We start from the raw sequence: 22,936 nt of genomic DNA, 5'->3' as shown, positions 1-22,936 counted from the left end.
AGCGCCGCTGAGGAGGCGCCCGCGCAATCAGCCAATGTATTGGCGTGATTCTATACCGGTTCAGACATTCCCATTGCGTCATCGCTACGCAGTGTCGAGTGAACCTATGAAAGAGAAAAACATCTAATGGATGCCTAAGACTTTTGCACAGTACTGTATACACAGTATGTGTGCATTTAGAGCTGGAATCATGGCTTTGTCGGGACAGCATTCTTGCAAATGAACAGAGAAAAGTGAGATGAAGTGAAATGAAGTGAAAAAATGAGACACTGCTGCTTTTTATATAATGAATTATAATAGCTTGGTTCGTTGGATTGCTATCTTATCTCAAACGAACCTCCCCAGAATTTGTTTTCAATCGGGCCAAGACCCCCTCAGGATATATTGGAGCAATTATTTTGTGTGAATGTGTGCGGATCCGAGCACGATTGCCGTGTTCATATATGCCTAAACGAACCGAACTAAGGGAGAAAATGCACCAGGTTCTGAAATAAGTCTTTGAGTCAGAAGTAGATATATGGTGCTTTTCCACTGCATGGTACTGTACTGCTCACTTTTGGGGGGGTTTCCACTGTGTACAGTACCTAGTACTTTTGTTTATTACCACCATGGTTAAGGTTCCAAGCGAGTCGTACCGATGCTAAAATGTGACGTGTAAACACTGCAGATCACTGATTGTGTAACGTCACCAGCTGGAGTGCCCTTGAGAGCCACCAGAGGGCACTCCACATAAGACTATTATCACTCACAAACTACATTTCCCATAACTCACTGCCCGGACTCATCATCACTTATCACTGATCACATTCACCTGTACCTCATTCACTGATTGCATTCACCTGTGTCTCATTATCCTGTTAGTCTCAGTCTATTTATACCATGTTCATTCATTCACTCACCGCGAAGTCTTGTTTAAGTGTTACACTGCATTTCTGAGCATTCTCCTGGTTTTCTTGTCTCTTGGTTTTGGATATCTTGCCCTGTTCCCTGGATTACTCTCTTGCCTCTGGTCCCTGCCTGTTTTGTTTGTTTGTTTCTTTGTTTTGACTGCCTGTCTGTGTATGACTCTTGCCTGTACATTGGATTACACCTCTGGATTGCCCCATACAATAAAGCTGCGTTTGGATCTAAACCTTTGTGTCTCGGAGCAGATCGTGACAGAAGACTTCGCCATACCCAGATCCAGCAGTACGGATCTCGCCTGATCGTCACAGCATGAGCCGGGAGTTCGTTGGACAGATCGCGGCCTTGGCCCTGTATAGCCTCGATCTGTTCCAGTACACCTGGGGGTTTGTTCCTCTCGCTGCCTCTTGCTCTCTGGGTGACGAGGCAATTAAGATCTGTTACCGGCTGGGGGCTAAGGAGGTCGACCCGAGGGAGCTCTCCGGTCTGGATTGGAGAGAGGCACTCTCCAGATGTCTGGAGAGCTTCCTCCCGTGGCACGCAAGGTCAACACCTGATCTTCACGTCCCGTCCAGTCCTGCCGAACCTTCACCACTGGTCCCATCCAGCACTGAGCCTTCATCGCTGATCCCGTCCAGTTCAGAGCCCTCTTCGCCGCTGGTCCTGCCCAGCGCTTAGCCTTCTTCGCCGCTGGTCCTACCCAGCTCAGAGTCCTTTTCACCGCTGGTCCTGCCCAGCGCTCAGCCTTCTTCGTCGCTGGTCCTGCCCAGTACTCAGCCTTCTTCGCCGCTGGTCCTAACCAGCTCAGAGTCCTCTTCGCCGCTGGTCCTGCCCAGCTCAAAGCCCTCGCCGCCGCTGATCCCGCCAAGCTCAGAGCACGCCGAGCCAGAGACTGTTCACGTCACTTCTGCCGATCCAGAGACTGTTCACGTCACTTCTGCCGATCCAGAGACTGTTCACGTCACGTCTGCCCGTCAAGAGTCTCGTCCCGCCGAGCCTGACTCTGATCCTGATACTGAGCCTGAATCTGTTCCTCTTCCTCTTCCCGCGCCTGTGTCTTCAGACAAGATGGCCGACTCCACGCCTGTGTCTCCGGACAAGATGGCCGCCTCCGAGCCAGTGTCTCCGTACAAGATGGCCGCCTCCGAGCCAGTGTCTCCGTACAAGATGGCCGCCGCCGAACCAGTGTCTCAGGACAAGATGGTCTCCGCCGAACCAGTGTCCCTGGACAAGATGGTCTCCGCCGAGCCAGTGTCTCCAGACGAGATGACCACCGCCACGTCGCTTGAGCCCTCAGCAGAGATGGCCGCCGACACGGTGTCTGTTCCTGAGCCTGTGTCTGTTCCTGAGCCGGTGTCTGTTCCTGTTCCTGAGCCGGTGTCTGTTCCTGTTCCTGGGTCGCCTCCGCCCTGGCCTCCTGAAGGGTCGTCTCCTCCCTGGCCTCCTGAAGGGTCGTCTCCTCCCTGGCCTCCTGAAGGGTCGTCTCCTCCCTGGCCTCCTGAAGGGTCGTCTCCTCCCTGGTCTCCTGAAGGGTCGTCTCCTCCCTGGCCGCCTGAAGGGTCGTCTCCTCCCTGGTCGGCTGCACTGCCTGCTCCGCCCTGGTCGCCTGCACAGCCTGATCCGCCCTGGTCGCCTGCACAGCCTGATCCGCCCTGGTCGCCTGCACAGCCTGATCCGCCCTGGTCGCCTGCACAGCCTGATCCACCATGGTCGCCTGCACAGCCTGATCCGCCCTGGTCGCCTGCACAGCCTGATCCGCCATGGTCGCCTGCACAGCCTGATCCGCCATGGTCGCCTGCACAGCCCGATCCGCCCTGGCCTCCCGTCTTGCTGCAGTCTCCAGGTCGTTATCCGCTCCACGGGCCTGGCCCTCCATCCCGCCCCTGGGTCCGCCTCCGCTCCACCTCCCTCCTGGACAGTTTTAGGAGCGTCTGGAATCCGCTCCTTAAAGGGGGGGCTATGTAACGGTCACCAGCTGGAGTGCCCTTGAGAGCCACCAGAGGGCACTCCACATAAGACTATTATCACTCACAAACTACATTTCCCATAACTCACTGCCCGGACTCATCATCACTTATCACTGATCACATTCACCTGTACCTCATTCACTGATTGCATTCACCTGTGTCTCATTATCCTGTTAGTCTCAGTCTATTTATACCATGTTCATTCATTCACTCACCGCAAAGTCTTGTTTAAGTGTTACACTGCATTTCTGAGCATTCTCCTGGTTTTCTTGTCTCTTGGTTTTGGATATCTTGCCCTGTTCCCTGGATTACTCTCTTGCCTCTGGTCCCTGCCTGTTTTGTTTCTTTGTTTCTTTGTTTTGACTGCCTGTCTGTGTATGACTCTTGCCTGTACATTGGATTACGCCTCTGGATTGCCCCATACAATAAAGCTGCGTTTGGATCTAAACCTTTGTGTCTCGGAGCAGATCGTGACAGATTGGTCAGAGAGAATCGTCACTACTAGCGTCATTGGATTTGCGTCATGAGACATCAAACCCGCTAGATTTAAATAGTCAGCAATAGCCACCGCAGAATCATTTGTTTGCATGACTTTTTTTTTTTAATTACTTGCTTTAAACGACTATCGCACGCAACTTGAAAAAGAAGTTGCTGTGTCATGGTCAGTAGACGAGGTGGTGGCGCAGCTATAACGATCAGTCTATAATCACACCCACTTTGAAGCGGCACTAAACTGCAGTGGAAAAGTATTTAAACCAAAAATTGCTAAGCAAATGGCAGCTAAAATCTTGTTACAAATTAACCAACACTATGCAGAGTTTTTTATTGTAGAATGAATATTTTCTTTCTTTTTTTCTTACAAGATAAAACCACAATTATTGAAGAGAAGATGGACAACACAACCACAAAAGGCAAAAGAAAGAGACATAGGGTAAGTGCTACCGTATGTGAAGTGTAAAGCAATATAAGAAACCGGAGACACTTAACAGGTTTGGGAATCCATTGGTTTATTTAGGCAGACAAAGTGCCTTCTCTCATGTACAGTTGTTTTTTATACACACATGAGGCTGAAGTGAAGTTGAAGCTGTGAAGTTACAACATGAAGTTGTTTTATAATAATATACAAGTTATTGATCATATCTGACTATGGTGCCTGCAAGTCTGTTTGCAGACAATATGTTGTTAGAAAACTTTTCAATTTGCAGCTCTTTGTACTGGTATATCTATACAAAAATGAGACATAAGATTAAAATTGTCATGCTTATTTTACAGGCCAAAACAGCCAAAGACCTTACAACACAAGGGAAAGATGTGGGAAAAGAAGTGGAGGAACTTTTTCAAAGACTTAAACTTGAAGTCAAGAAAAACAAACTGAGAGCTTCAGATGTTCTTCAGATAAGTGCAAATTCATTACAGTCTCATGGGTCTTGTACTGAGGAGGAACTGGTTCATATGTTTTTACAAAAATTACTGATGATGAACTATAAAGCAAGAAGTATCACGGTTACAGATACTACGAAGCATCACAAAGAAAAACAACAAAAAGCCCAACAACAATCTGCAAAAAATGTTGATGCGTTTAGTGCACTTTTTGGAAAAACATCAACATCTAATAAAAGACAGAGCAACACAGACCCCATTCACCCAATGGATGTTCAGATGGCCGTGTTTCATTGTGCTGATGGTTTCCTGAAGCAGATGATGGTCACTAAACTGTCCCAGTGCCGGTACGCGCTGCCTCTGCTTGTTCCTGATCCATTCACTCATCAGATTGAGTTCCCTCTCTGGACATTTAGAGAAATTAACCAGAGCTGGAAAATTATAAACAACAACAAAGAAATCAGTCAAATCCAACCGATCTGCAAGGCAGAAACTCCAATGGTGTTTTTCTTCAGGTTTGGCTCAGTGTCCTCATCCAAGTCTGAGCTGATGAACAAGCTGATCAATGAGAAACACGACACGTTCTTCCACAGGAACTGCCCAGGCAGCAGCAGAACCCGAGTCCTGATGGATGGAGTGGTGGAGATCGCCTGGTTCTGCCCCTCTGGGACATATGATGATAAATTCACTGAACGCGTTGCATTCTGTAATCTACACGGTGATGCAGGAGACCATGAGATACAGATGCATATAATGACTAAAATGGCCTCAGTCAAAGTTGTTGTTTTACCACAACTAAGAAGAAATCACAAAAGTGCAGAAAAAATCCAAAAACTCTACAAGGACCCAAAGCCACTGATTTGCCTTCTTCCTGAGGATGATTCACCGTACACCGAGGTGGGGATCGGAAAATATAAAATTGGTTTGAAAGACAGAGGTCAAGCAGATATATCTAAAGATCTCAGAGAAGCTATTACAGATAGCCTCTCATTCTCATCTTCAAAATCACCTTCCACTTTCAGACTTGAAAATGTGGCCAAACACTCAGACATCAGAGTAGATCAGAAAGATGTTGATGACTGCAGAGAAGGAAGAGAAGCAGCTCAAGAAATGGTGAGACTACTGGAAGAGAAAGATCTGACAAAAATTAAAGAATCATTTCTGCCCTGTCAGGGCGAACTGTGGCATCAGTGGTGTCAGAAGAATAAAGAACTAAATCGACCACAAGGGGATGTCCCAGAAATGGAAATCGGTAAAAAAAAAACTGAGATGAAGAAAGTCCGTGAACAGCAGCATAAATCTGAAATAAGTGGGTTTATACATTTATTCGTGGAACAAATGAACTCAGGTGCTGCAAATAAGTCAACGTTTTTTCTTAAATGGCTCAGAATCCTCCTGGATGAATATACCTCCGCTGACCTTTCACAACTACATCATGAGTATGATGAAAAGTGGTCAAACATCTTAAAACTGAAAGAAAATCCTGACGAATCTGAAAAACTCAAGCCTGAACTTCTGGAACTATCTGAGAAACTTCAAGCAGCGGCCTTTGGTTTGGAGCACATCCTCAGAGAAATTGGACAGATTTATGAATCATGTTCATCTGTGAAGAAGAACAAGACAGACCTGCAGATAGACTACCATTCTCTCCCGGGTCTTGCAGCACAGATGATGATCTCTGGATTTCCAGTGGAGCTGATGGATGGAGATGCTGGCCATGTTCCTCTGGTCTGGGTCACTGCTGTTCTAGAAGAACTCATCAAGGAACTGGGAGACCAGAGAGTCTTTGTTCTGTCCATTTTAGGGATTCAGAGCTCTGGGAAATCCACCATGCTGAATGCCATGTTTGGACTGCAGTTTGCCGTCAGTTCTGGCAGGTGCACCAGAGGAGCTTTCATGCAGCTGGTCAAAGTGTCAGACGAGATGAAAAAACAGATGAAATTTGACTATATTCTGGTTGTTGATACTGAGGGACTTCGTTCTCTAGAACTGGCAGGAAGTTCAACAAGACATCATGACAATGAATTGGCCACGTTTGTTATTGGCCTTGGAAATTTGACATTGATCAACATCTATGGAGAAAACCCCACAGAGATGCAGGACATTCTTCAGATTGTTGTTCAGGCCTTCTTGAGGATGAAGGAGGTCAGATTAAGCCCCAGCTGTGTGTTTGTGCATCAGAACGTTTCAGACGTCACAGCTGAAAAAAATACCATGGAAGCAAGGAGACGACTGCAGGAGACACTGGATAGGATGACCAAACTCGCTGCAGAAGATGAAGTCTGTAATGCAGAACGTTTCAGTGATGTCATTCAATTTGATGTACAGAAGGATGTGAAGTATTTTGCTCAGCTCTGGGAGGGCAGCCCACCAATGGCACCACCCAACCCTTCATATTGTGAAAATGTTCAAGACCTTAAGAAAACTATTCTTTCTTGTGTTTCAAAATCAAATGGCATGATGCTGACACACATCAAAAATCATATTAAAAGTCTCTGGGATGCTTTACTGAACGAACACTTCGTGTTCAGCTTCAAAAATGCTCTGGAGATTGCCACATACAGAAAACTGGAGACAGAATACAGTAAGTGGACCTGGAATCTTCGGAAGGCCATGCTGGAAATTGAAAACAGATTACAGAACAAAATAGAAAATGAAGCAATTGATGTGGTTGAGGAACGATATCTTCAAGAGGAACTAAATGTAAAAAGTACAGAAGTGAAGAAATCTATGTCAGAATTCTTTGAGAGAGACAGCAATGACAATACTCTGATTCAGTGGAAAAACTCTTTCGAAATAAAAATCTCACACATACAGGAAAACATTGTTAGGGAAACAAAGTCGAAATTGAATGAGGTGCTACAGCAGCGAGTCCTAAAGAAACAGATAGATGCTCAGAGGACACAAAATGAAAACGCTCTGCTTGAGAAGGCCAAAGATCTTGCCTTAACTCTCAAAGACCAAGCAAATAATGATGCAATCCTGCAAAGAGATTTTGATTCATTTTGGGAAGAATGTGTAGATGAGATTAAGAAAGACACACCTCAAGGCACAGACCTTGACATTTTAAAAGATACGATGGAGGTCCTCGGTGACGCCAATGAAAGTTTCACAGAGCCCTCAATGAAGAACAAAAAGTGTGACATTTTCACGATGTCAGACTATTCAGAGTATGTACAGAATCAAAAACAGAAGAGATCTCTTACGAATCTACTCGGATCTACATATTCTCTATCTAAAGAGGATCACACTCAAATCAAAACCTTAATTTCAGATTTTGCAGAGCAAGCAAAAAAAAACATCATGTCAAAAAACATTGCAAAGATGGGCTACAACAAAAGTTACATTCAAGAACTCAGTGGTTTCATCAAAGCAAAATTAACAGAATATGAGGAACAACAAAAAGAGAAATATGTGTTCAAGAAACACTTCTTCAGTGATTTGGTCCTTGCCATATTGCACACAGTAAAAACGATAATCATGGAACAGCACAACATTTTCAAGCAAGCCAATGATCCTGTTCTCTATTTTGCAAGAAAAAGAGAAGAATATTACAGTATTTTCCAGAAATACTGCCAGGGGGCAACATCAGCTACGATCATAGGTGAGATCATCTGTAACAAACTTAAAGAACCCATTGAGCAGAGTGTCTACAAAAAAACTGCCAGAGATTTGGCAGATGAAATGAGGACAAACTGTGAATCACTGAATGGAAACAGATCTAATCTGGAGAAACACATCCTGAAGACACTGGCAGAAAATGAGGATTTTAAGGCATACAAAACCTACATTCATAAACCCAAAAAGCACTTCAAGAGTTTCATCAGAGAGGAAGTCAGTCAGTACATCACTGCTAAGTTCGACACCAGTGTTCTGCCCAAGATGAACGATGATTTAAAGCAGAAGGAGAAGCGGATCGAAGAAGCAGTGAAGAGAGCAACTGAAGAGGTTGATGAATACCATGGAGATGCTGATCTCTGGTTGAAGACTTTCACTCTGAAGTTATCAGATGTGCTGAAATTCTCTGAGAATGACCTCAGAGGAGTTAGTCGTGATGATGTTGATGTAAAACTCCTAGAAGAGGTAATAATGAAGGAAATTCCTTCTATAATATCTGGCATTGGAAAGAAATTCTGTACAGAATCTTTTCCATTGAAGCTGGAACATAAGGACAGGCCCGATGAGATACTAAACAAACACCTCTGTAAGTGCTGTTGGGTTCAGTGTCCGTTCTGTAAAGCCATTTGCACCCACACAGCAGAAGACCACGATCCACAACCTCACAGTGTTCCTTTCCATCGAATTGATGGACTGAAGGGGTGGCATTATAGAGGAACAGAAAATCTTTCTGCAGATTTTTGCACAACTCTAATGTCAAGTACTGGGTCTTTTTTCCCATCTCATGAATCTAAAGAATCCATTCAATTTAAAGATTACAAAACTGCAGGAGGGGTTTATGCTGAATGGGAAATCACCCCTGACTTCAGTGAGCTGTCATATTGGAAGTGGTTTGTCTGCAGATTTCAGAAAGATCTGGAAAATCACTACAATAAAAAATTTCAGGGTGATGGTGAGATTCCGCTTGAATGGAGAAACCACCAAAAACAGGATGCTATTGAGAGTTTGGACAAATACATGTGAACAAGCAGTCATTTTTATTCTTTGATTGAAGTCTTTTTGAATAATATTGTAGTTCAAGTCAGAACACCTTTGAAGAAAATGCTAGACTGTTAGAAAAAGTTATAAAGCTTAATAATTAAATGCATAAAGCTAATCACTAAATGCAACTAAACTCTTCTGTATAATTATGGAGTTCTGAATTTATGCTTTTGACAAGAAAATAGATCGTTTTTGCATGCTTATTTGAAACTTTAAGAGGATCTTTTCCTAATATCATTGTTAGCATTAATCAGTTCTTCAGGGTTCCTGCAGGTTTCAGTTAGTCAAATTTAAGACCTTTTTAAGACATTTTAAGACCATAAAGTTTGAAATTTAAGACCTACACGACGCATTGCCAAAAAAATATTCAAATCAAAGAATTCGTTTTATTTCAATGAATTCAGTAATTGAAAAAGCATTAACTTAATTTACAGATAAAGCAATCACATTAGTAACCTTCCAGACCCAACAACACGTGTCAGAGAAAAGAACAGAATCAGATATAATGTTTTTATAGAAAATTGTACTTTGCATATTATAGGCCTACTGTAAAAAACACATAATTAGTTGATTTTAGTTGATCATAACTAGAGATGAAATGGCATGAACATTTCATTTAATTATTATAGTGCCAAAAATTATCACTGTTATCACAGAATCCTGTTCAAAAAGTACTAATACTACACAATGAAATCAATTCACCAAGTTTTATGTCGAAAAACAGCAAATAACAAATAAAATTAGCATCAATACACACTAACATAAACATTAAAATAATACGATTAAAAATGATAGCCAGATTTTAAAAGTGTCTTGCAACATGTTATATACTAAAATGTACAAGTTCAAATAAAGTTGACAAAAAAGGTTTTTATAAAAAGATAAACCTCACATATTTTAGACTTTAATTTATCTTTTTTGACTCATTCTTTTTTATACAAAATTATTTACTGACATTTACAATACAGTTTAGCTTATCTTTTATTATTAATAGTAAAATTCGGTCTGATTTTCCCGTGGCGTCTGTCGTTGCTATGCAACCATGCACTGCGCTCTCCACAATGACAAAAAAGTTTTAGTGGCTAATGGATTTCCACCGCCGAAAAACACACATCCTTCATGTCTTTTTTCATGTCGCTGAGCCTGGAAAAAAACCAGCGCATTGCTTCAATTATAAGCACGCCTACATTTGAATGAACTTGAGTCCGAAAAAGACGCGATATGTGAACTGCCTCTTGGCGAGCGACTTCGATACTTTTTTGCTACTTTGTAATAACTTTCTGCGGCCAGCGTTTCTGGAAATGAACGAGGATAAAATCTTTTTTAAGACCTGACTAAATGAAATTTAAGACCGCGGATGAAAATCTGGCTGTTTTTAAGGGCTTAAATTTAAAGTTCAGAATTTAAGACCTTTTAAGACCCCGCGGGAACCCTGGTTCTTAAATGTATAAAAAATACTTCATAAATGTGTTATAAACTACAGCAAACAGGAGATTTGAAACTCCTGCAATTACATGTAGTGCATGTTTGATTTCTGAGTCTGACCATGAATTATTTTGTGACTTACATAATTTTGCTGAGACAAGGGCCTAAATAATAATGCATGTGTCCTATTTCACCCATGATATAAAAGAAAACTGTCTAGCAAATGTATTAAAATGATGTCAGTTCTGAATAAAGGTCAGATTTAAATTCTTTCAAGTGCATTTTGTGCCTTATTGCAGATCACATCCACACACCCCTGGAATCAAAGCTTTAAGTGATCGAATAACAATCCGATTGCTTTTGACCACATTAAAAGCCAGGTGTAAAAAACACATTTGTAGTTGTTAAGATACAGCTGTTCTGTAAATAGAAATGTGTTTAGTTATTCACATTCAGCTAATATGTAAGAGGGTAACTTATTAAATGGTTAGAAAAGTGGGTCATAAGTATTTCAAACTTGACATGAGTATGAGGATCATATAACTATTTCAACTATTTCAAAGTTATCTACTTTGTTTCTCTTCATTAAATAGTTTGACTGAAGTTTCTCCAATTCATATAAAAACACACTATACTACAAATATATGCTTGTTTACTTTGTGCATTTTTTTTTTACTTTAGGTTTAATTGAGTATGATTGCCGCAAAACTAGTCTCTGCACCAAAACCAAAGATTGTCTTATTATTCCATTCCATGTCTTATTATTATGTGTACCAAAAATATATATACGCTGCTGATGCCCGGGATAGTTGCTAATTTCCTGACCAATGATATATGAAAATTATTTAAATCCTGATGCTTTGCCATTTTAACTATGGCTCATTCCTCCCCCCCCAGGAGTATAGCCTAACAGTTATGGCCAGAGAGGATGGTCAGCACAATTCCCATGATTGGCAATGTTCAAATTCACATCCGTCTCCACTGAGGGTATAAGACGCCTGCATGTTGGGGTCTCCATCTGGCTATCTGGTTGATGCAAGGATAGATCCTGCAGTAACACAACCTGAAAATGATGGAAGGAATTTTCTATTTACTAAACTAGTTTCAGTGAATGGCATTAATAATTTCAAAGATGATGAACAGATGTTATAGACAACTGAAAAAATTATTTAGTATGCCAAGCATTTCAAAGAGAAGGAACAGTTAGCATGATTAACTGAAACACAGATGTTCGGAGGATACTCTCACAATTTGCTTTGATGTCAGGCGCTCTGGCTCCCGGCAATGTGACTATGGTGGCTGGTGTTGGAAACTTTTATTCCTTCATCGAAGCAGAAACCAGGCGACTTGAGATGGATCTTATAAGCAGAAGAGATGTATTCTTCCGAGTCTGTAGTTTATCATCATCAAGTCTAACCATAATACAGTATTCAGTGTAATTATACTTCTCAAAGAGGTGAGGGATTACATAGAGGTGGAGACTCTGAACAAAGCATGCAAATGACGTATACAGGTTAAGGAACCCGCCCCAGACTCCAGCGTGTTACCAGTCTCAATCCAATCAGCAGAACCATTCAAACGCATATGTGCTAATCTAATCAGCCTAACGATTCAACGTCTGGGCTGGGACTTTGGCTCCAAGAGCCATTTGGGCTCCGAAAGCCATTTGCAGAACAAAAGGTGAGATTCTCAGTAAATCATTTGTGTGCTAATCCCATCAGTCTGAGTGAAACTGGGACTCCAAGAGCCATTAAAGACAATAAAGAGAAAACAGGAATTGCAACTTTGCTGAGCAGTACCTTAAAAGCTAAATACAATATTCTTTACCGTGATGTTATGTATGGAAGAATATTTGAAATAGATTCTTAAAATTTGTTATTCTTCACTGGTGTCTCTATTTTCACGTTCCGTGTAATAGAATTGACTATAACTAGGGCACATTCAACAGGATTCTCAGTGGGTGTTTCACTGAGTGGGGAGAATCTATTTGTTATGGTAATCGGAACGGAAGAGCGGTGTTTTGTCCCGCGACTACAACGTCTCACCATCACCCAATAGCCCTGCTGCACGGGCTCTACAGCCGGAACCGAACAATGCACAGAGTTCACTAAGCTAGTCGCATCCAAAGCAGTCTCTAAAGCCCTTGCACTCTTACAATTAACCTTGATTAAAGTTTGGATGCGTGTCTCTAGTTCTGAAATCTTCTCCGTCAGCCTGACTATCTCCCTGCATTTATCACAGAGAAGGCTATACTATACATGTGACATGAAGTGCAAGTGACAATAAGAGGAGAAGATGACTGACTCACCGTGTTTGTTGACTGATCCTAGAACACAGTTGTTTGATGGACTCGTAAAAGGCGCGAGAGAGAAGAAAAGAAAAAAAAAATGACGGCAGGCACGTTAACAGGCTAGCGAATTACTAGCTTGTTGTGCTAGCGATAACGATTTAGATTGAAGCTAGCGATGTCAGGTTAATGTGTGGTGATGAGTAAGTTATATTTAGCAATATAAACAAAAAGGAATGATAGTAAATAATAATTCAAAACTATATAAATATATATGGAGCATAGGCTACAGACCCAAACAGCAGCAAGTCAGACAGGAGCAAAGAGTCATCAGATCTAGATCTAGACAAGAGTCATCCTAATCTATGTGAATCAAACACGAGAGTCGTCAGAATCAATGTGAATAAAATAGCCTACAAGAGTCATCTGAATCAATGTGAATAAAAAATTTCGATGACGAATACGAATAAATGCATACCGTACGAATATTTCAGACGGCGTATTTTTCTTCAGCTGAGCACTGTTCACCATGATGGATTTGAACTGTATGAAATATGATTGAAATCACTTTTAAAAAAAGAAAGAAAATACTGTAAAGTGCAACATGTGCAGCTCAAGTCTGTCATATCGGCTAAATAAAATTATCATGAGAACAAAAGTCACATCCCTAATCTTTTCAGATCCATTAAGCATGTTTAAAATGTACATTTGGTTCAGGTTTCTTTTCATTTGCATACAAAACCTACATTCATAAACCCAAAAAGCACTTCAAGAGTTTCATCAGAGAGGAAGTCAGTCAGTACATCACTGCTAAGTTCGACACCAGTGTTCTGCCCAAGATGAACGATGATTTAGAACAGAAGGAGAAGCGGATCGTAGAAGCAGTGAAGAAAGCAACTGAAGAGGCTGATGAATACCATGGAGATGCTGATCTCTGGTTGAAGACTTTCACTCTGAAGTTATCAGATGTGCTGATATTCTCTGAGAATGACCTCAGAGGAGTTAGTCGTGATGATGTTGATGTAAAACTCCTAGAAGAGGTAATAATGAAGGAAATTCCTTCTATAATATCTGGCATTGGCAAGAAATTCTGTACAGAATCTTTTCCATTGAAGCTGGAACATAAGGACAGGCCCGATGAGATACTAAATGAACACCTCTGTAAGTGCTGTTGGGTTCAGTGTCCGTTCTGTAAAGCCATTTGCACCCACACAGCAGAAGACCACGATCCACAACCTCACAGTGTTCCTTTCCATCGAATTAATGGACTGAATGGGTGGCATTATAGAGGAACAGAAGATCTTTGTGCAGGTTTTTCCACAACTCTAATGTCAAGTACTGGGTCTTTTTACCCATCTAATGAATCTAAAGAATCCATTCAATATAAAGATTACGAAACTGCAGGAGGGGTTTATGCTGAATGGAGCATCACCCCTGACTTCACTGAGCTGTCATATTGGAAGTGGTTTGTCTGCAGATTTCAGAAAGATCTGGAAAATCACTACAATAAAAAATTTCAGGGTGATGGTGAGATTCCGCTTGAATGGAGAAAGCACCGAAAACAAGATGCAATTGAGAGTTTGGACAAATACATGTGAACAAGCAGTCATTTTTATTCTTTGATTGAAGTCTTTTTGAATAATATTTTAGTTCAAGTCAGAACACCTTTGAAGAAAATGCTAGACTGTTAGAAAAAGTTATAAAGCTTAATAATTAAAGTCATGAAGCTAATCATTAAATGCAACTAAACTCTTCTGTATAATATGGAGTTCTGAATTTATGCTTTTGATAAGAAAATAGTTTTTGCATGCTTATTTGAAACTTTATGAGGATCTTTTCCTAATATCATTGTTAGCAATAATTAGTTCCTAAATGTATACAAAATACTTAATAAATGTGTTATAAACTACAGCAAACAGGAGATTTGAAACTCCTGCAATTACATGTAGTGCATGTTTGATTTATGAGTCTGACCATGAATTATTTTGTGACTTTCATAATTATGCTAAGACTAGGGCCTAAATAATAATGCATGTGTCCTATTTCACCCATGATATAAAAGAAAACTGTCTAGCAAATGTATTAAAATGATGTCAGTTCTGAATAAAGGTCAGATTTAAATTCTTTCAAGTGCATTTTGTGCCTGATTGCAGATCACATCCAGACACCCCTGGAATCGAATAAGTGATCGAATAACAATCTGATTGCTCTTGACCACATTAAAAGCCAGGTGTAAAAAAACACATTTGTAGTTGTTAAGATACAGCTGTTCTGTAAATAGAAATGTGTTTTGTTATTCACATTCAGCTAATATGTAAGAGGGTAACTTATTAAATGGTTAGAAAAGTGGGTCATAAGTATTTCAAACTTGACATGAGTATGAAGATCATATAACTATTTCAATCTGAGTAAGTTATCTACTATATTTCTCTTCATTAAATAGTTTGCTTGAAGTTTCACCAATTCATATAAAAACACACTATACTACAAATATATGCTTGTTTACTTTGTGCATTTTTTTTACTTTAGCTTTAATTGAGCGCAATTGCCGCAAAACTAGACTGCACCAAAACCAAAGATTGTCTTATTATTCCATTCCATGTCTTATTATGTGTACCAAAATATAATATACCCTGCTGATGCCCGGGATAGTTGCTAATTTCCTGACCAATGATTTATGAAAATTATTTAAATCCTGATGCTTTGCCATTTTGACTATGGCTCATTCCTCCCCCCCAGGAGTATAGCCTACCAGTTATGGCCAGAGAGGATGGTCAGCACAATTCCCATGATTGGCAATGTTCAAAGGGTATAAGACGCCTGCATGTTGGGGTCTCCATCTGGCTATCTGGTTGATGCAAAGATAGATCCTGCAGTAACACAACCTGAAAATGATGGAAGGAATTTTCTATTTACTAAACTAGTTTCAGTGAATGGCATTAATAATTTCAAAGAAGATGAACAGATTTTATAGACAACTGAAAAAATTATTTAGTATGCCAAGCATTTCAAAGAGAAGGAACAGTTAGCGTGATTAACTGAAACGCAGATGTTCGGAGGATACTCTCACAATTTGCTTTAACGTCAGGTGCTCTGGCTCCCGGCAAACATGTGACTAGGGTGGCTGGTGTCTATTTTCACGTTCCGTGTAATAGAATCACCAATAACTAGGGCACATTCAACAGGATTCACAGTGGGTGTTTCACTGAGTGGGGACAATCTATTTGTTATGGTAATCGGAAAGGAAGAGCGGTGTTTTGTCCCGCGACTACAGCGCCTCATGGTCACCCAGTTGCCCTGCTGCACGGGCTCTACAGCCGGAACCGAACAATGCACAGAGTTCACTAAGCTGGTCGCATCCAAAGCAGTCTCTAAAGCCCTTGCACTCTTACAATTAACCTCGATTAAAGCTTGGATGCGTGTCTCTAGTTCTGAAAACTTCTCCGTCAGCCTGACTATCTCCCTGCATTTATCACAGAGAAGGCTATGCTATACATGTGACACGAAGTGCAAGTGACAATAAGAGGAGAAGATGACTGACTCACCATGTTTGTTGACTGATCCTAGACCACAGTTGTTTGATGGACTCGTAAATGGCGCGTGAGAAAAAATAAATAATGACGGCAGGCACGTTAACAGGCTAGTGAATTACTAGCGTGTTGTGCTAGTGATAACGATTTAGATTGAAGCTAGCGATGTCAGGTTAATGTGTGGTGATGAGTAAGTTATATTTAGCAATATAAACAAAAAGGAATGATAGTAAATAAAGATTCAAAACTATATAAATATATACGGAGCACAGGCTACAGACCCAAACAGCAGCAAGACAGACAGGAGCAAAGAGTCATCCTAGATCTAGATCTAGACAAGAGTCATCCTAATCTATGTGAATCAAACACGAGAGTCGTCAGAATCAATGTGAATAAAATTGTTTTGACGACGAATACAAATAAATGCATACCGTACGAATATTTCGGACAGAGTATTTTTCTTCAGCTGAGCACTGTTCACCATGTTGGTTTTGAACTGCATGAAATATGATTGAAATCACTTTTTTTTTTCAAAGAAAGAAAATACAGTAAAGTGCAACATGAGCAGCTCAAGACTGTCATATCGGTTAAATAAAATTATCATGAGAACAAGTCACATCGGAGCATCCCTAATCTTTTCAGATCCATTAACCATGTTTAAAATGTACATTTGGTTCAGGTTTCTTTTCATTTGAATTCTGCATTGCATCTGGACGTCACTCTTTTAGGAAAATAATAAATAGAGGTGCACAAAAGTGAACATTTGTAAGGTTACTGAAATTTGAAAATGCATTTAAATTTTAAAAACCGCAAAAAATGATGTTCTTTCTCAGTGTTTCTGTCTTGTTTTCCAGCACAAATATCTAAACATTCTTAAATCAAGATACATTTACTGGAGAAGAACAATGACTTAAGCTTTCTGAAAAATGTATTAATTATGTTTAAAACAAGAAAAATATCTGTCAGCGGCTCAGAAAAATCTACTTATTTCAGAGGGAAATCAGATTATTTTCTGACCCCATTGGACAATTTTAATTTTGCTTTTTTTGAAGCATAAACTCACTTTATTTGGATATATTTTTCAGCAAACAATTAATATCTTACTTCATTTTACTTCTCCAGTAAACGTGTCTTGATTTAAGAATGTTTAGATACTTGTAATGAAAACCAAGAGACAATTACTAAGAGAGAAAACTTCTCAGCAACTAACGTAACCTTGGTTCCCTGAGATGAGGGAACGAGTATTGTGTAAGGCTATCTTAAGCTATGGGAAAACTCCTTTTTTCGAGAATATTGAAACCAAATCTTTAAAACGCAGTGCAGCTGCACAGCATACACAGATGAGCAGCGAGCGCGGTCATTGGCTGTGCTGCGGCAACTGCACGAACCTATGGTGAGGCGGCTCAGACGCGCGAACCAATCAGGGCACTTCACGCCCTGGCACGTCAGAGCCCGCCAGAATGGGTGTGGCTTATGGCTATAAGCACCCATTCCTCACCTAGGAACTCCAGGTTTAATCGACTGAAGCAATCCCCTGATCACAGCACAGTGACCTCATCTCAGGGAACCGAGGGCTACGTTATTAACCGAGACGTTCCCTTTTAAGAGGTCTCTCGTATTGTGCAAGGCTAGCTTTACGCTGTGGGAACCCCCTTCAAAATGCTGTGCATGCTTAACTTCGCTCCATACAGTAGCCCGAGGCAAGATGCCTGAGGCTAAGAAAGAGTAAACCCAATAAAGCCAGTCCATGACAGGCTTCGTATAGGGGAAAAAACAAGGAATGGGCCTTGAAAAGGAGGTTTGAGAGGAATGTGTTGGTGGCAGATAAAATAGGGCCCATTGTGTAATTAAAGTAACTGGACTGGACTGTTCTGTTCTTACCAACACCTCCACTGGCCTCTGGCCTCCACTAATTAATTAGTGCGATTCCCAGCCCTAACACACACACACACATATATATGCAGTGTGTGTGTGTGTTAAATATTTTATTTTAGATGTGTTCATTGTGATTATATTGGCTGGGTTTATAAAACTTTATAAAATTGAAAGGATATCTTTGCTTATTGCATTTGGAAACAAAGCTTGTCTATTTCTAAATGTCATCGTGTGCATCTCTAATGATTATACTTTGTGTGTGTTGAAAAAAACATATATTGAAACACTCGCAACAGACACACACCAAAGCGGAGGGGTTATAGCGTTTCCAGATTAATCATTAGAGATGCACGCGATTACATTAGGAAATAGACAAGCTTCGCTCGTTTCCAAATGCCCCAAGCAAAGATATCCAGTCAACTTTACAAACTTTTATGAACTCAGCCAGTATAATCACAAAGAACACATTCAAAATTAAATATTTAACGTAAAACAACTGCACAACATCTAATGATTTATGCACTAAATCCAGCATAAACTCCGGCACATTTGCATATTTTTAAACTCTCAAGACAGACGTCACATCGCGAAGCTCACAGCAATTGGCTAACGGCCGCGTTTTTCGCTTGATATTTGCATAAAGTCGAGAACTGCCAACCTTTTGACGCTCTCAAATCCCAAAATGCACTGCGCAAGCGTGAAGCTCGACTTCCATAGGAATGAATTGAAAACGCTTGCTCAGCGCTAGTGGAGATCAGTGAAGTGTTGAGTTCGCTGAAGGAGATGAATAATCCGTAATCCCATTCTGGCGGGCTCTGATGTGCCAGGGCGCGAAGTGCCCTGATTGGTTCGCGCGTCTGAGCCGCCTCGCCATAGGTTCGTGCAGTTGCCGCAGCACAGCCAATGACCGCGCTCGCCGCTCATCTGTGTATCATGCTGGGGGGGTAAAACTGCGTTTTAAAGATTTGGCTTCAATATTCTAGAGAAAAGGAGTTTTCCCACAGCGTAAGTTAACCTTACGCAATACGAAAGACCTCTCGAAAGGGAACCAATTTTGCAATTAATATATGCTGTGTTTCTGCAATGAACGTATACAGTTTATCTCACAATATCGACATCCCTCACTACAAACAACAGCACAACACTTTCCATTAATGTTCAGATGAATGAATAAAGGCGAGACAGAAACTCACCGGCTCTTCTGGATCTGAGCCTGTTGATTCGCATTGGGATGAGTCTAGAAATCTGAGATTTGCATGATTCCTCCACACGTGGGCACTGAAAACATGAGCAAATACACACTCATGTATGCTTTCAACATAAAGAATTTAGGTTAAAATTTATCTGAATAAAGAAATAGGTTTGCCGTCATTATTTAATTTATAGTAAATTTGTGAATCAATGTGAATGTGAATGTCAATGTTGATCAAACACGAGAGTCATCCGAATCAATGTGAGTTTGTTGCATGTCGAAATGAATGAATTCCAAGACGTGCATAATTTGATGGGTTCGTTTAATCTTGTTCACGGCTTACATTACCATGGCATATTTATTCGTAGTACACAAAACTCTGCGTGCGTTCACAACCATAGACAGTAAAAGAAATGGACACAGCGACCCCATTGGATTCAACGGAGACAAAGTGAAGCCCATTAGAAACTTTTACTTCCTGGGGGTCCAGCGTACTGCGCAGACTCAAACTGAGCTTGACGCCGTAGATGTGACGTGAGCAAACCGTCTGTCTTCTAGTGGCTGTGCCAAGATCAATCTGAATCATTACCTTCCGAAACTCGCAGAGACGGAGAGCGTGAGTAGGAGCTGTCCATGATCTTGGAGCAGGAGAAACTTTTTGTAGGTGTTCTGATTAATTACTTTGTCATTTTGCCTCGACGTCCTCCCGATTGCCCGCGAGCTTCTCTTCCTGTCCATACGGTAATTTCCTACTGTGCGACAGAGAGTCGCGTGGCTGTGACGCAATCGTTAGCCTACTTTTACAAAAACTGCTTCTACAGGGCCATAACGTAAGCTACAAGGTAATGGAGCCTTGTATACATTTTCGTGTTTCTTTAGAAATAAATAATGGACAAATGGAGTCTTTAAACGCCTCAGATGTGAAGTTATTCGCTGTCAAAGTGACGCCAAAATGAATGGGAGTCAATGGGATGCTAACAGCAGGTGATGGTCTGATAGCCAATGGCGGCGCCCGGGGGTGCTTCAAAATAATACAAATCCCTGCACCCTTGTTCACAACACTACAAAATACTGTTCTTCTGTTTCTTCTACTCCACGCCCGCCCCTGTGTTCCGTGGGCGCCCTCTCCTGTAGGATCACTATAACAACATGCTTGAGCATCACTCACTATAAATTAAGCAGGGTCTTATACATTTGCACCAACATTGATTTAAACACATTTCCTGCATTAACCCCATCATGAATTTAGAATACATACGAACATGTTATTATGAGCCCCACACTTCAAACACAAGAGTCATCTGAATCAATGTGAATCAAACACAAGAGTCATCTGAATCTATGTGAATCAAACACAAGAGTCATCCGAATAGATGTGAATCAAACACAAGAGTCATCCGAATCAATGTGGTTAAAATGTATAGAATAAGGGAAAAGGTTTGAATATTTAATTTATAGTTAATTATTGCAGTGCACCTAAATCTAATAATATAATTTAGTATAATTAATATAATATAATTAATACAATGTATATAATATAATTAATAAATATAATATAATATAATATAATATAATATAATATAATATAATATAATACATACCAAGTTTACTTAATAAAGTGTTATATAATGTTATATCACTAGAGGGCCACAATTCACCATGAATGTAAAAAGCTCTGTGAAAGATCATGTGACCAGAAACTCTCAAGACAAAGAAACACATTCTCTTGAACTGGAGATTAAAGACACATCCAAGATTCAACTGTTTTTACCTGGTAATTTATCAAGTCTCAAATGAAAAGGAAATGACATTAGAAAAGAACAGAACAGAACTATATAGAATAGATCAGTAGATATAAATGTGAAGAATAAAGAATCTGCAATGCTTCCCGCTCTACACTGATATACAGATGTTATGATGAACATTAGAAGTCAGACCAGTCAAAATGTTCTCCAAGATCGGAGACTCTTGACTCTAGAGGGATGTACAGAAGCGCAGACTAACCAAGTCAGAAAGACTCTTCTTTTTCACAACACTTTTGCACTAAACACAGGATAAATACAAGTCTGCAAGTTATAAAGAGAAACATTTATTCAGAAAAGCTTTCACAGACGGGTTGTTTAGAAAATACAAGCTTGTCTCTACAATAAGAAAATGTGTTGGTATCTCCCACTAAGTGTTCAACAAGTGTGAAAACCAGCCATGTCTTGGGTTCACCCATCAGAGCATTCACTAACAAAAAAACATGAACATAGTCAAACATTTTCTAAGGCAAAATGACAATAGTCGAGTATCAGCAGGGAAGAAGGAAAGAGAATCACAAGATTTAAAACAAAGAAACAAAAGAGGTTTCTCTCTGACACAATGCTGAGTTTGTATCAGAAACTGATGCTGGAGATGCCTGACCTGAAGCTATCCCGTTCACTCTTCTGTAGAATAAAGCCGTTTTGGATTGTTGCTATATCAATGATAGAGAGACGTGTGTCTGTAAAGTGCATGACAATGCCATCATTTTGGCATCATTTACTCCCAGAGTTTGAGCAAAGTGACACAAAGGTCAAGGCTTGTATGTTCAGAGAATGTATTTCATGCAGGAAGAAGTCACTCACACAAAGCAAAACGACATCAGAAACGGGTCACACGGTGGTACCAGTGGCTCACAAAAAGAGAAGCCTATGAAAAAGGAAAGGATGGGAAAAGAGAGAAGATCACTGTGACAAAAACTGTTAATCAGAGATGTGAGGGAAGGACAGAGCTCCTGTTGAAGGATTCTGAAAAAGAAATGAAAGACAAAGTGTGCAAGCATTTCTTCAGCATCGATAAACACAGCTTACAGTCTTTAGATCTCTGAAAGAAGACGAGGTGATTCTTCACAGTGACTATGCAGAAAACTGGCAGTGCAAACGAGGTACAGCAAGTCCATTTCTGAGCATCTCATAGACAGACAACATTTACAATTACGTTTATGCATTTGGCAGACAGTTTTATCCAAAGCGACTTACATTGCATTTCAAGGCACACATTTACACTCTTATCAGCTCTTGCTTTCCCTGGGAACTGAACCCATGACAAAAAGCTGAGAGACAACACAGCGCTGTTTACACCACAGATAACACACTGACACTCTGAGCCTCGTCACCCTCAATGAAACATGATCTGCTGCCATTTGGGCTCAACTTGAACCAGTTCTTCAAGTCCTGAAGGTGAACCACCCAAGGGTTCGAAACCTCTTCTTCCTCAGCGATGGGCCAACTATGCAGTATAGAGGTGTAAGCTCGCGCTCGATCGGCCCAAAACCGGCATCCGACCAGCGCGGAAGGTCTCTACGTGCTACTGTCCTTTACTCGAGGCGAAGTATTTTATGTATTCTCTCGTTATTTCATCTGACTCCATAAATGAAAAGCTTTTAATGATATCTGTGCATCATTAAATTTGAGCGAATGTTTAACTATTCTTTTTAACTCTTTAATGAAAATAATGCCAAAGTCGGTTAGAATAATCAAATGTAACAATTTATTATGTCAGGTAAATGTATCATGCCAATTTCATAATCAATTCAAAGATAATCGATACAAAACATCAAATCCTCTGTAATACAGAGAAGATGCAACCCAACATTAAGATAATATACATGAGGCTGAGAGCTCTCACTCTCAATCTGAGTAACAGAAGGCCCCGAACCCTTTGCTACATTCCATTATATAGACAGAACCTCTTT

The 22,936-nt window shown here is 40.6% G+C and overlaps 1 protein-coding gene across 1 annotated transcript; it reads left to right on the top strand.

Moving 5' to 3' along the window:
- Positions 1 to 2,070: 2,070 nt before the first annotated feature.
- LOC311291441 (interferon-induced very large GTPase 1-like) lies at positions 2,071 to 14,219 on the top strand (the record flags this gene model as incomplete). Its single annotated transcript, XM_084410476.1, has 3 exons — positions 2,071 to 2,139; positions 4,143 to 8,454; positions 13,339 to 14,219. 3 exons carry the CDS (start codon positions 2,071 to 2,073, stop codon positions 14,217 to 14,219), a joined length of 5,262 nt encoding a protein of 1,753 aa, XP_084266602.1.
- Between the last annotated feature and the right edge of the window lie 8,717 nt (positions 14,220 to 22,936).

The sequence above is a fragment of the Rutilus rutilus genome (genome assembly GCF_951802725.1).
Source record: "Rutilus rutilus genome assembly, chromosome: 6".
Taxonomy (NCBI): Eukaryota; Metazoa; Chordata; class Actinopteri; order Cypriniformes; family Leuciscidae; genus Rutilus; species Rutilus rutilus.
The sequence above is the reverse complement of the archived record's forward strand: the minus strand, read 5'-3'. Positions and strand labels throughout refer to the sequence as shown.